Consider the following 14,791-nt stretch of genomic DNA (forward strand, 5'->3'; position numbering starts at 1 on the left):
AAGAGAGCTGCAGCCAGACTCAAACACAACTGCTCACACAGCTCAGCTGCCTTCACCTGTGCTCCTGACGCTGACACATTGCAGCCCCACATCCCCCTCTGCAGCCCCACATCCCCCTCTGCCCCCCCACATCCCCCTCTGCCCCCCCACAGCCCCACACCCCCCTGTCCTCCCCACACTCCCCATCAGCCCATCCCACCTCAGTGCTGCCTCTGTCTCTTCTCTCCTCTCCCCGTCCCAGCGCCGGCCTCCCCCGGCCTCCCATTGGGCAGCGGCAGCTCCGCCGGCTCCGATTGGCTGAGCCGCAGTGCGCGGGAGTGGCCGTTGTGGGGGGGGCAGAGGGGGATGTGGGGCTGCAATGTGTCAGCGTCAGGAGCACAGGTGAAGGCAGCTGAGCTGTGTGAGCAGTTGTGTTTGAGTCTGGCTGCAGCTCTCTTAGACCCCACTGAAGGGCTGAGTGCCACTGGGAAAGGATCTCTGTGTGGAGATTGCTTCTACTAGAGGTAGTTCTATCAGACTGTTCTATAGAGCTGTGCAGGGGCTGTAAAAGGAGCTGAGGGGGACTGTAGGGGGGATATGGGGCTGTGGTGGGCCATAGGAGGACTAGGGGCTCTAGGGGGCTCTGAGGGTGTGTAGGGGTTGTGGGGAGCTATTGGAGGATATGGGCAGGTATGGGGCTTTAAGGGGTGGTGTATGGAGAGATAGAGGGTTGTGGGGGCCTTAGGGTGATATGGGGCTACTGGGGGCTGTCGGGGACTGTGGGGAGGAATATGAAGTTGTAGCAGATTGTGGGGGTGTAGGTGTGGTATATATATGTACATCTATGGGAATATACATATGAAAAAGATAGATCCATGTGTGTTCTGGGCTGCACTGAAAAAGGGGTGGCCAGCAGGAGAGGGAGGTGATTGTCCCCTCCTGCTCAGCTCTTGTGAGGCCCTATTTGAAGCACTGTGTCCAGGCCTGGGAAGGATGTGGAGCTGTTGGGGTGGGTCCAAAGGAGGGCCACTGTGATGATCAGACGGAAATTTGGGTGAAGCTGCCTGATTTTATGAAGCTATTCCTGTTATTTTCTTGGTGCTGTGTTTCCCAAATGAGTGGTTTCTGGCTGTGCTGCAGCACCAGTCTGCATGTGAACATCAACTCTATTCACCATCTGGGAAGATCACGACTTCCCTTCTCCCACCAGCACCACTGAATTACAGTTACTCTAAGGAATCCTTAAAGAAGGGTTTACAGCTGTCGTGTTATCTGAAGTGCTTGGGGCATTCTGATGCTATTAAGCTCTATGTATTAACAAGTTCAAAAAGAAAAGGTAGGCATCTGATTGTTGTGCCAGTTTCTAAGTGATTTGGAAAGCTGTAGAACCCAACCACTCCTTCTATTTGATGGAGGTGACAAAGCTCAGTTTAATTTCTGACTGCTGTTTAAATTCTGAATCTTGAGCTGGATCCTGGAGTAGAAAAAGCTCGGAAACTGTCCCTCCTACAAGCAGGCACCTCTGAGCAAAATATGACATCTCAATTTCTGATGGTAAGGTCAGGAGATCTGATTCCAGCGTCTAGCTTTTGGCTTCATGCTATGTTAGTGGGACCTTTGGCATCCAGCACTGACTAACAGCAACTGACAGGCTGGTAACAGTGCACATCAAAGCAGTTATGTGTCAGGATGGGTCAGGAAAATTGTATGGCATTGAGATTTCCTGTCTTTGCTCTTTGCAGATCTAACTAGCTGCTGGAAGAATACTGTACGCCATGTTCACACCATTTTCAATGAGCTGGATGAGTCTGTTGTTGGCATTTTAATGCAATTGACCAGGCAGGCAATATGTATGGAGTATTTGGCTCTCTCTACAGTAATGAATATTTCAGTGTCTTCAACGTGTGGCTCATTGCTTCCATTTCAGGCTGCCCAGAGAAGCTGTGGGTGCCTGTCCTTGGTGTTGAAGGCGAGGTTGGATGGGTGATGGGCAGCCTGAGCTGGTTAGTGGGCAGCCAGCCCATGGCAGGGTGTTTAGAACTGGATGATCTTGAAGGTTTCTTCCAACCCAAGCCCTCCCGTGATCCTATGATTCTGTGATTTCATTCAGGTTTATTAAGATGAGATGAGTTCTCCTAAATGCGCTGTTCTCCATATGATTATAATTGGAGTCTTAAATTATAATTGGGTGACTTAAAGCAGACACCATACCTTCTGATGGCCAAAATGAAATGAAATCAATCCTTTACTGTGTCAGTAGTCTGTAACTAGAGCCCATCAGGTAATTCCCAGCCTCCTGCCTGTATCAGTGGCTGCACACAGTGAAAAAGTCTGATGGGAATTTAACCTCTAAAATGTTCAGAAGCAACCAGAGGGTGAATATATTCACTATGCAAATACCTGCAGGAATAAGCTGGTCATGTATGTCCTCAGGTAGCACAGTAGTTAATGGTGGGACTCAGTAGGTCATGCTGAAAGTTGAGTCTGCTGATCTTGAAGGTCTTTTCCAGCCTACATGACCTTATGCTAATATTTCAGTATTTCTTTCTGTTCAGCTCCCAGAAAACCTCCCACCCAGCCCCCAGTTGACTCCGTGGTGAAAAATAAAACAGAAACCTCAGTGACGCTGGCATGGTCCCCTCCGAAGATGCAACCCCCATTCCAATCGATGGCTACATTGTGGAACGCAAGAAACTAACTGGCTTCACCTGGGTGAGGTGCCACGAGTCTCATGTCCCCGTCCCAGAGTTCATGGTGAGCAATCTTTCTGAAGAGGCTGATGATCAGTTCCGAGTGTCTGCAGTCAATGCGCATGGACAGAGCCCATCTCTGGAATTCCCAGGGAGCGTGCACCTTGGTAAGCACAAAAGCCCCAATGGAAATGGGTCAGTGTGTGCTGAGCAGCTGTGTTGGTTCCCTAAAGTTGTTTTCTTTGACTTGAAGGATAGTAGTGCATTAACACACCAAAGGCTTTCCCTTATTCCTAGTTCTCCTATCTCCTATCAACCTCCAGCTACCACTAAAGTGATACAAGTTCTGTTTCTGTGACAGAGACATGAATATCCTTATCTTTTGATATCTCACATGTGCAAGAGGCAGAACTTTCTGTAACAGATTTGAAGCATAGAAGTGCTTCTTCCAGCACTCATGCAAAGGGAGAAGTAGAAATGTACCTATGATTTAATCTTCCATCTCTAAATGAGATCCCAGACTTGCATCTAAAGAGCATTAAGACATCCATGTTGTTCTTCCTCAGAACCAGTCCTGGCTGTGAAATCCCCACTAACAACTGGTGAAGCTGTACCTGGAAGGAATGCCATGTTTACTATTGACCTTACAACAACGTGTTGCGGCACTTGGTACATCAATGGTAAAGTCTTACAGGAAAGCGAGACCTGCATCATCAAGAGAACCCAAACTACTCACAGCCTAATGATAAAGAACGTCACCAAGAACGATGATGGAGCAGAAGTGAAATTTGTTGCCAAAAATGTTGATGTCAGCACCAAGATGAAAGTGAGAGGTATTTGCTTTGATCCTTCTCCTTTCCTCTTCCAGTCAAGGCATAGTTGCTGTGATCTGCTGATTAGAACTGGGGCTGCAGGCATTCACTGACTGTATCAAATACCTGAAATTGCATCCCATGGACTGATGTGAGTCCTGGTAATGACCTAAACATGATAGCACAGAGTGTAGGGTAAGCCAATCTACCCAGCTGCTTGGTATCTGAACCAGATTGCTCCATGCCAGCTGATGAATGTCTGCAGTTCACAGCTATTGGCCAGTGCATTCAGTCACCAGGTTTACCACTGCATCACCATAGAGCAGTACTTTCAGCTCCAGGTTCAGACAGCCTTTCTGATTGCACTGGAATAGTTTAGAAGTAGGGGAGCAATCATTCCAATAATATCAATCCGCGTTGCATGACCAAATATAACAAATAAACATTCGTGATGGGAGGAGCTGTTTGTCACTGGGTGGAAACCTCTGCAGAAGCATGTTTAGAGCATTCTTAATCAGTAGAAGGAGATGTTTGGTTGATTTTTACTTAGTAAATCTGGCAAGAAGACCAAATTAAATATCTTGAATTGCTCAGCACTGACATGTAGAAGAGACCTGTGATGAGTCACAGGGATATTTACTTAGCTGTCATTCCATGGTGGGCTTTTTCTTACACAGATGTAGGGAGAAACTGAACTTTCCCACGCAGGTCTCTGTTTTGCTGCAGGGTTTAGGTCTGATCTCTGAGATCCACACGCTGGGCCTTGATTGCAATAAATGAGAGCCCTTTGTTTGCTCCAGTGGAAGACTTTCCATTTCTGCAGTACCCTCTGCAGAAGACACAAATGCAAATGCACCTTCTTCCCAGCAACAATTGCCTTGTTCTTTTTTTACACTGAGTATGCATGAGGCTCTTCATCATATTCTTCTGGCTTGTCACCCTTGTTGATCCATGGAGAAACAACAAAGCCCTAGAGTAGTGTATGCACTTTGGCATTGGAGAGCTTACTTAATTGCTTCTTCTCAATGAACAAACTCCAGAGAGGCATGGAGACAGCTCCAAACAGAATTGAATAACGGGACTAAACTTATGGAGAGCAGAACTTCCTGCCAAGGCTTGTCAGCTAGTCTTAATTTTGCTTTTCTTCTCCCTCTTTGTCACGTTAGCATAATATTTCATACTGGCAGTTCTGCCCACAGAATTAACTGGCACAGGCTACCCAGGGAGGTGGTGGGATCCCTGGAGGTGTTCAGGAACTGTGGAGATGTGGCCCTGATGGATGTTATCAGGGGGCATGGTGGGGTGGGTTGGGGTTGGAATCAAAGGAGGACCCCCATGTATTTCAGCAGGAAGCACTACTGGTAATAAGACCTTTGGAGCAAATCCTGGTAGGGCCACGCTCAGCTGGTCCAGTCCGGAGGCTGTTCCTCCTTCCTGCAGTATCTGCAGTGAAAACCAGCAGCTGCTTTTGTGTGGCTGGGCTCACATCCAGCAGTGGTGAGGTGACTACAATTATTCCACTGTGTGTTAATAGAGGCCAGTTTCATCATCTAACTTTTGCGCTCCAATTAACTTCCATAAAGGAATTCTGTTTTTCTTTTCAGTCCTAAGTGTTGTCTCCATCTTTTAGGCTCAATTTGTTTTCCAGGGGGTTACAATGCAGTAATAGAACACCCTCCATTTATTTCCTTCTAGTTTGCTTGTTCCAATTCTTTCCTCAGTTTTCCTATTTTAAACATTTTCTTTAAGCCCTGGGCTTCTTCCTTTGGCTCTGTCCCCTGTACAGTGTATGTCTTTCAACTTGTGGAGATAAGGTAATCTGGTACGTGGTTTATAAAAGCTGCCAATTTGCCAGCTTCTGAATTAGAATCTAGCAATTAGAACTAGGATTAAACGTGTATGTTTGGCCTTATGATAAATGAATGCCTCATGGTCAGCAATGTCCCTGCAGTTCTTTACCATCGTACATATTTTGTGTGCCCATATTTTGTTTCAGCACTGGCAAACTTCATAAACAAAGAGACAACTGGAGTCACGACTTGAGCCCTGACATCTGGGCTTCATTCTTCTAGTTCATGAATTGCCTCAGCACTTACATCATCTTTAAACCTATGACTGAAACGGTCCTAAGTTCTTAGCATGGGAATCCAGTCTCCTCTTTTGACAAATTAAACTCCACATTTGGAGAGTTGAGTGTCTCCTGCTGTACCCGAAGGACGTTGTGATCTCTGAGGTGTCTCCCTGAGGTGCTGTAAGCACAGCCATTAGCTCATAGTGCAAGTAAAGCACTGTCAGGTCAAGCCTGGAGGAGTAATGCTTGTCACTGACATGTTCCTGTTCAGGGTGGAGCTGGAGGATAAAATAACACAAGAAATTGTCATTGAAAGTCAATATCTGTGAAATTCAGCTGGCTGCATTCACAGAACCTGGCGTTAAGATCTGGTTTCTGGTTTCTATCTTGAACCTCTTTTCCATAACCCAGTCCTCATTTATGAACTGAAGCTCTACTGAAAGCCTTTTGCTGTGTATGCTCATGCTGCAGTGCAGCGCTTGTGACCATTAACAGCACATTCACATTCCTCTGATCACAGGCTCCTTAAGGTTGATTAATACCCTCTAGTCCAACTGCTCACCCATCACCACCATTATGCTCACCATCAGCAGGCTAAAAACTCAGCAGAGATGATAGATCAAGCACAACACTGGATTTGGGATGGCTAGAGATTCCTAAGATATTGAAGGGTTGCTTGCAGGTGGTGTTGGCTCAGGTATTCACCCTGCATCCCACCTCCCGTTCTGTTTGGTTGAGAATCATGCATTCTGCAATTTCACTTTGTAATTCAAAGCCCCTTTCTTTATCTGTTGAAAAACTGATCTAAAACAAGCCCAGAAGACTCCGTTGGAACTGGTTGATGCAGAACAAAGGCATCCCCAAAGGACAAGTTGCACTGTTTGATGAACATTATTGGATGAGAGCTAAGCTAAGATTTAAAAAGTTCTGGGGCTGTCTCTGAGCATCAAATACAGAGGAAGCCTGCATGATTCCCTGAGAATGGATACCTCCTACTTTGGTGTAGGGTGAAGGGAACACTAGCAGTAACTCCTATCACAAAATGTCACATGGCTCAGACAAAAAAGCCATCAAGAGGGCTTAATTAGGAGCAACAAATGGTCACAAGATGGTCTTAGGGCAGGGAAGTTATCTATGTATGTGATACTGATTGATGCTATTAGTTCTTAACAGCTTGACTCTAGAGGGACTGTTCTTCTTTGGTCACCTAGTTATAAAAGAATAGATGGCTCCTGTCTATTACAATTTTTAACAAATTCTTTGTTCACTGATGCCATAAATGTTCCTGGCATAGCAATTGGCCTTGGTGTATTCAGTGACTGAAAGCAACAGTTGTTGCTCTAAGAAATGCAATACTAAGCTTGGTCTGCCTGTAGCTGACAGCCATCAGCTTGCTCCTCGGGCAGGTTCTGTCTGGATGGAATGAAGGGCATGAAATACTGATGTGCTCTTCAAACGCTGCTTGTTAGCTTAGAGACAAGGTGTTGAATAGGTTTGTTCATGTATTGCAAATACGTTACTTAGCTGCCTTCATTTTAGCTACAGAAGAACACGTGCAGAATACAGAATTGATTAAAAGAAATAAGAACTGTCTGCATAGAACTTACTCTTTCCTTACACAGGAGAATCAAGCAGACGTTTGTATGTGAGTACCTCCACAGGTGATACTCGATCACCCAAATGTAATGAGCAGAGACATTACAATCAGTTCTAACTGTATCTTCATGCTGTGCTGAATAAGCCTGAGTCAGGATGTAAACCACTTTCTCTTTTTTTCTTCAGATGAAGCCATTAATGTTGTCAGCAAGCCCAAAACCACTTCAGAAATATCAGTCAGTCCTTCTGAAGACCTGGAGCTGGTGTGTGAGGTGTCAGCTGCAAGTGGAGCTGTTGTATGGAAGAAAGATCAAACAGAGGTGAAGCAGGACCAGAAGACAACCATCATCTCCCAGGGGACGCACCGCAAGCTCATGGTCAAAAATGTGACCCTGAAAGACCAAGGGAGCTACAGCTGTGAAACAAAAGATGACAAAGCAACATTCCAAGTGAAAGTCAGAGGTGAGAAAATGCTTGGAATCCCAGAGATAAAGGAACGCTTCATTTTGTGTGTCTTGCATTTGGAGGATCAACTGACAGCCTCTCTGGTGCAAAACATTTTGGCTCTAGGACTTTCTCTGTCATCTAGTCTCATAGCAACACTTTTCTACATGTGCTTTTCCATCCAGGAATGAATTACTGCAACAAACCATAGGCAAGGAGGGTAACTTGTGCAGCTCTTGTAGTCAGCTGGTGTCTGCAGGGTTACAGTGCAAGAGCACACCAGGCATGCAAGGAGTGAGAAAAGGGGAGGTGTTTGAAGAGATCTGGTTACAAAATTTGAGTGACACAATTAGCTGGAAAATGCCAATAATCAGACTCATAAATGGCCTGGGTTGCAAAGGCCCACAGTGCTCATCCAGTTCCAACCCCCTTCTTTCTATGTGCAGGGTTGCCAACCAGCAGCCCAGGCTGCCCAGAACCACATCCAGCCTGGCCTTGAATGCCTGCAGGGATGGAGCATCCACAGTCTCCTTGGGCAACCTGTTCTAGAGGGCCGTTCCCTTCTGATTTACTGGAAATGTAGAGAGACATGAGAAGAAAAAAAGAGAAGGGAGGAGGTTCAGCAGTGCATGCAGGTGTTCTAAATCTCATGTCCAAATCTGCTATCAGACTGCAAAATGTTTAGCTTTGTGATATGATGTGATATGATATGATATGATATGATATGATATGATATGATATGATATGATATGATGTGATATGATATGATATGACATGAAATGATATGTCTATCATTTCCCAAGGCAAAATAGAGGGGAAAGTATTTTCCTGTCTTAGTGAGGCATCACGATGCTCCCTGTGAAGTGCAAGTATAATGAAAACGGGCAACTGGAGTAAGCTCTGCAGCAGACTACAGCAAAACTGTGTGACTCTTGTGATGTCCCTGCAGAGAAAGAAGACGTGTTTACAGAGAAGGACAAGATACAAAAGGAGATGAAGGCTGCACCAACAGAAAATGCCACGCTGAGCTGCGAGGTGGCCCAGGAGAAGATGGAGGTGAAGTGGTACAAGGAGGGGAAACTGATCACCTGGAGCAAGAAGTTCAAGGTGGAGTCAGAGGGCAAACAGCGTCGGCTGGTGGTGAGCCAGGTGGAGAAGAAAGATGCAGGGGAGTACAGCTGCGAGGCTGCTGGCCAGAAACTCACCTTCAAGATTCATGTCACAGGTGAGACAGGTGTTGTCTGAAATACAGCAGAGAACAGTCAAGTAAAATCTAGTTTCTATTATACAGTGATCCAGTTGCAGTAGTCTGTGCTGAGGTTTTTTCCCTAGACTTGATTGCCTGGGTTTGTAGAAAGTATTTGGTTTTAGTATGGCACAAAGACCTGTTTCAGTCTGTCTGTAGAATAATAATTACTGATATATGTACAATGGAAGCAATATTCAAGATATTATTCAAATCTCTCCTGTGCCTGAGATCCCAAACTGTAATTCTTGTTCACCGAAACATTTGACTAAGATAAGTATGTGCAGTGAGGCTGGAGTGCATGTTCTACGTGCAGCCTTTCATGGCAGGAGAAGCAGGAACTTCTCCTAGTAGTACACTGCCTTTTTACTATGCCTTTATGTTGGAGGCTGCATCTGGATAGGTGAGTCTGCTACTCACAGTAAGAGACCTGGTAGAGCTGACTATTCCCAGAGCTCAAAGTAAAATAGATATCTGCAAATCACACACAAAGAAGAAAGGACTGCATTGGTGAGCATATTTCCTTTGTGTCTTTGACAGTCACAGTTGTGGCAATGGTAGATGCCATGAGGAGTCTGTTCAGGAAGCCAGGAGTACTGTTCTGGGTCATGAAAAGGCAGCCAGTGGTTTGACTATCACACGTTTATGTGTTTTGATGTTTCACAGTGGGTCTTAAGTAAAAGGAACTCAGGTTTTGGTTGCCTGCAGGACAGATGTTCTTTTGGGTTCAATATGTTTGCATAGTGACTTGCAACCATGGGACTGGTGTTCAAGGACCCTCTTGGTTCCTTCAGTTCCTAGGTTCTTTCTTGCCTAGATTTGACACTTAGTTTCAACAGAAGAGCTGATATTCTCTAGTGAAGGCTATTAGTTTGGGCACAAGTGGTAACCTAAACCTGTTCCAACCTGCAAGACGGTCTCATTTCAGTCCCTCAGTCAATTTTCTTCCCTCAGAGCCAAAACCTGTGTTTATAAACCAGGAGAAGGTGCAGAAAGAGCTGAGTGCTGCCCTGGCAGCAAGTGCCTCACTCAGCTGTGAAGTAGCACAGGATCCAATGTAAGTAAAATGATCCAAGGATGGAAGACTGCTTGCCTCCTCCAGAAAGTTCAGAATGGAATCTGTGGGCAAAACACGGCGTCTGGTTGTGGAGCAGCTGGAGAAGAAAGATGCTGGAGAATACATCTGCGAGGCTGCTGGCCAGAAGATGACCTTCAAGTTGGAATCAACTGGTGAGCATTTGCTTTGGGAGCACTAAGCAGCTTTGGTGGGATGTGGTTGGGGTGGAATGGGTGGTTTCATTGACATGAGAGAACAGGCAGTGATGCTGTGAAACCAGATGGATGATGCTCAGCCTGGCCATGTGCCTCAGAGCTGTTTGCTCAAGGAAGCCAAGTGTAGTTGTGGGTTTGCTCTCAAGAGCACAGTTTGGTAGGGATGAGTTGGCGGTTGGACTAGATGACCTTAGTGGTCTTTTCCAGCCTTAGTGACTCTGTGGTTCTCTGCTTCAGGAAAGACCTACTCGCTGACTTACACACGTGTCCAAGTCAAGGATGCCGCAGAAATAAAATCTGTAGCAGAAAAGGCAGAATCTCGTGCCCATCTTACAGTGAAAGGTAATTATGCTTCTGATGACGATTTTGCTTAAATTATCTTATGTTATAAACCAGCTAACATCCTTTGCTTTAATGTCAAGGAAGTTAAACACCACCATGACCTTTCACAGAAATAAAAGCTCCAACCTACCTGCCTTTCTGCCCACAAAATATCCAGCTTGTCTTTTGGGATTTACTTTGCTAAGTAAAACAGGCGATTTTCTTAGGAAGTTGATTTTCTACCTTTAGACTTCAGATTTGTGTTTGAACGTTGAGGGATAAAAACAGAGCTTGAATTTTTCTTCATCTTCTCTGTATGTTTGAAATGAGCACAGGTTGTGATTTTTTTTTAATATATTCAATGTTAGGGTATATATATGATGTTAAGTGTGGTAAAGAAAAGGGAGACATTTGAGTTAGCACAGTACTCAAGAGTTCAGTCCCCAGCTTTGCCACTGTTACAATTATAAGGGCAAGAACATCCTGGAAAATGAATTTCTCCTAAGTAGAGTCATTACATTTGAGCTACAGAGACCTTTACTAGGAGAAAACTTGTTGTTCAGAGCTACGTTGCTGTATTTAACCAAAGTAATTATCAATGTCTGTGTTTCACTGATCCTCTATTCCATTTCGTAATGCGAGGAGTTTGATATCGAGATGGGAAGGTCATGATTTGATTTGGATGTTGGACTGGGAATCAGAAGATCTGGGCTCTCTTCAGGTTGTCAGTCTTATTGTCTGACTTCTTAACAACTTTCCTTTCTTTCTACTACTTTTTTAATGATGTTTTAAGGCATTTTGAGCTGATAGGTGTAGTGTTCATGTGCAGTAATGCTGACATGAGTAAGTAGGGTGATAATGTATGGGTTTTTTATATTCCTTCTAAATCTCTGCTTTCTCTTGTTCCATCCTTCTTAAAGAGCAATCCATTAATCTAGTAAAGGAGCTGTGTGATGAGGATGTGACTGAGCCTGAAGAAGCCAAATTTGAATGCGAGATATCCATTCCTTCTATGAAACCTCCCAAGTGGTATCTGCGTGAAGAAATCTTACAGGCTGGCAGAAACTTGATTATGCAGCAAGAAGGCACCATCCACCGGCTGACCATACCGAAAACCACCACTGATATGACAGGCACCATTCAGTTCTCAATTGGCAAATCCAAATCCACAGCCAATCTGCTCATCAGAGGTAACGTATCCTGGCTTGATTTACATCATGAAGATGAAGAATTAATTAACGTACAGTCTTCCTTCACTGGAGTCTTTGAAATATTGTGTGTTTTCTGGAGGGTCTGCTCCATTTCCTTTTAAAAGTCGTTGGACACTAAATAAGACAGCTGCATCTCAGTAGAAGATCTGTTTGAATAGTTGTGATGTGCTTACTATTCAGACCTACAGAGCTGAGGTTTTGTCCTTGGCTATACCAAAGAAGTCAAATCAGGTGGAATTAATTGTATTTCTGAACTAGACAAGTTTAAGTTTGGTAGCACCTAAATTTGATGCAGTTTGTCATTGATTTCATCTGAAGGAAACTTCCAGGCTTCTTATCTGCTGTTGTCCCCAGCGTAAGAGTCTCCATTCACATCCTAAAGTACTTGTTATATTTTCAACTCACTCTTATTTGAAAAAAAGCCTCAACTGGGAGCAATTTAATAAGCACAGAACAAGAGCTGGACCTTGCATTTAGTAGATAATATACAGTATTACTTTATAGAAATGTAGTCAATGGCATTCCCTATAGGCAATCGTTTGTTTTATCTTTAGAGTGGTTCAAAGAACAATTGTGAACATGGAATTAATTGGAATGGAATACACGCAAGAGACTTTCCTCTTCTTCCAATTGTCCTCATCCTTTCTTCTCTTCCACCCCTGCTTTGCAGATTACCATATAGAAATCACCAGGAAGTTGGAGGACAAGACAGCTTTGGAACGTCATTCTGTCATCCTGTCCTGTGACTTCAGGCCTTCTCCAAAGGTTGTGAAATGGTTCAAGGGCCACCCACCCATCGAGCCCTCTGAGAAGTACAAGATCAAGAGGGATAAGCATTCAGCAGAGCTCAAGATTCTGAAGCTGAAGCCCGATGATGCTGGTGTGTACAAGTGCAAGGCAGAAATTGCAGAGACTTAGGCCACGCTGACAGCTGAAGGTATGAGCATGGAGGGTGGCCTCTTCCATGTCCTATTTCACCTCAGATTTCTCTTCTTAAGGTTCTTATTTTTGTAACAGTTCACCTTGTTTCCCCACAGCTCGCAATGTAGAAGTGACGAAGCACCTGCATGATGTGGAAACTGAAGAAGAGAGCTCTGCTGTCTTCTCCTGCGAGCTGTCCCATGATGACGAGGACGTGGAATGGTTCCTGAATGGCAACCTCCTTTACACCAACAATTACAATGACATCAAGAACGTTGGCAGTTGCTGCACACTGACAATGAGTCAGGTTAAGCCTGAAGATGCTGGCACAGTGACAGTGAAGTCAGACAAGGTGTCAGAAAGCGCGCGCCTGAAGGTGATAGGTGGGTCTGGTCACAGCCCTCCTGGATGTAAGAGATGCTAAGGAGCTCCAGTTCATTCTATTGTGAAGCAATCCTGCTTCTAAAGCTCACCTCTCTGGGGTGACAAGTTATCAGGGGCTTTCTTCCAGTGGAAGGTTCCATTGCAGCAGATATCAACGAAGGAGGATGGTTTTGGTGTCCTGCCAAAGCATTCCATTGCTTTTTATCATCATTTTACTTAACACAAGAAGAGTTACAGGAGCAATTTTTTTACTGCTTCAGTGCCATGCAGTGTCAATGCTGTTGTCTCCAAGGATTTATGACTGCAGGGAGAGATCAGCTTATCCTCTTAATCCTGTGGCCTGCTGTATGAGCTCTGCTCCATGTGAGGGCAATGCCAGCTCTCCAGCTTTAGAAGAGCTGCATCCCAATAACTTCATATGATATCAGTCCCACCCACAGCAATGCAGGCTGTCCCTCCTGTTCCCTGTATTCTCCTACTGATTAGTTCAGAATTCCTTAAAGCGCATTCTGTCAAGAGACATGAAACCGCTTTAGGTTCTATATTGGTGTTGTCAGTACTGGTAAAGATTTATTGATCTCTCCTTAAAAAGCTGAAAGCAACTGGAAATGTCTCAACTTCTGTATCACGTTGTTCTGTTTTGCCTGTTTAATTGCAGAGAAGCCTGCTGTCTTCATGAAGTCCTTGGATGATGTTTTTGGTGAGGAGCGGGGTGTGATTAAATTGGAATGTGAAGTCTCTAAAGAGAAGGTCAAACCAGTGAGGAAAAAGGACGGTGTTGTGCTCACTTCTGGCAACAAGTATGAGCTGGTACAGTCTGGGAAGACCCTATGTCTCCTTCTCCATGACCTCGAGAAGCCAGATGCAGGTTTCTATACCTGTGATATTGGCACTGATGTTGCCAAGTCAAATGTCGGCGTTCAGGGTAAGTACTGTGGAAAGTGAAGGAGTGCTAAAAGCACATTCAGTGTGGTCACTATGTCTTACACCTATTCCCCCACGAGCCTTAATAGTTTCTACAATAGAACTGTATTTCTGCAATTTAGCACAGTGATGTCTGGAAAATTCCCATTGCTTTTGAAGTAAATGTATCTCCTTTTGCCATGAAAATCACAAAAAACGTCAAGAATGTCCTGGAAATGTTTCCTTTCTAAACATCCCTAAAATGGAGAAATGGTTTGAACACCAGTAGGGGTAGGATGGTAACAAATTAGCTAATAGAAACATTTAATGTCTTGTCGTAGGCAAAACCCTTTTTCTCACGCAGCATCCTAGAGTTGTCCTCTCTGTTAGGTTTTTCCCTCTGTAGCTCATTGAATCTTCATTGTGCTCCATGGACTGAGCTGCTCTCCTTGTAGTTCTTCCAGAGCAAAGCCAAGAGATTCACGTCTCTCTTTTTTTATAGCTTTCTGGTAATTCTGAGAGGAGAATGTCTTAGAGAATACATCAGTGAGGAACGCAGCCATGATCTGCAAATCCTGAGTTCAAACACCAGTACTGCTACTCACATTGGTCACGAATGCCTTTTCTCCATCTAAACCTCATACTAACCTATCTCTTATCTTCCAGAGCTGAATATTGACATTAGCAAACGGCTGAAAAACAATGAAATCCAGGAGGTAGAAGATTGCACTTTTGAATGCATTCTGTCCCATGAAAGCATTGATGAGTTCAAGTGGACACTGAATGGAAGCAGAGTGGAAAGTGGTGGGCGATTTAAAGCTTCTAACGTGGGTTGGTAAGAGACTCTCCTTATCAAACTGTGACTCCTACTGACTCTGGGGAAGTCGTTTTTATTGCCCGTGGTCTAACCTCCAAAGCCTCTCTGTCTGTGAAAGGTAATG

General features: G+C 44.5%; 2 protein-coding genes across 2 annotated transcripts; both read left to right on the plus strand.

Annotated features, from left to right (window-relative positions):
* Window positions 1–1,668: 1,668 nt before the first annotated feature.
* Window positions 1,669–11,743, plus strand: LOC146754261 (myosin-binding protein C, fast-type-like). Its single transcript, XM_085527499.1, has 3 exons — window positions 1,669–1,672; window positions 10,318–10,452; window positions 11,352–11,743. Exons 1-3 carry the CDS (start codon window positions 1,669–1,671, stop codon window positions 11,741–11,743), a joined length of 531 nt encoding a protein of 176 aa, XP_085383625.1.
* Window positions 11,744–12,323: 580 nt separating this feature from the next.
* On the plus strand, window positions 12,324–14,689 carry LOC146754262 (immunoglobulin superfamily member 22-like). The gene is made up of 4 exons (XM_085527500.1): window positions 12,324–12,579; window positions 12,680–12,946; window positions 13,606–13,872; window positions 14,517–14,689. The coding sequence occupies exons 2-4, from the start codon at window positions 12,862–12,864 to the stop codon at window positions 14,687–14,689; spliced, it is 525 nt and encodes a 174-aa protein (XP_085383626.1). The 5' UTR covers window positions 12,324–12,579; window positions 12,680–12,861.
* The last annotated feature ends 102 nt before the right edge of the window (window positions 14,690–14,791 follow it).

Source organism: Coturnix japonica, chromosome W (genome assembly GCF_054131305.1).
Source record: "Coturnix japonica strain WE chromosome W, WE-NBRP24, whole genome shotgun sequence".
Lineage (NCBI taxonomy): Eukaryota > Metazoa > Chordata > Aves > Galliformes > Phasianidae > Coturnix > Coturnix japonica.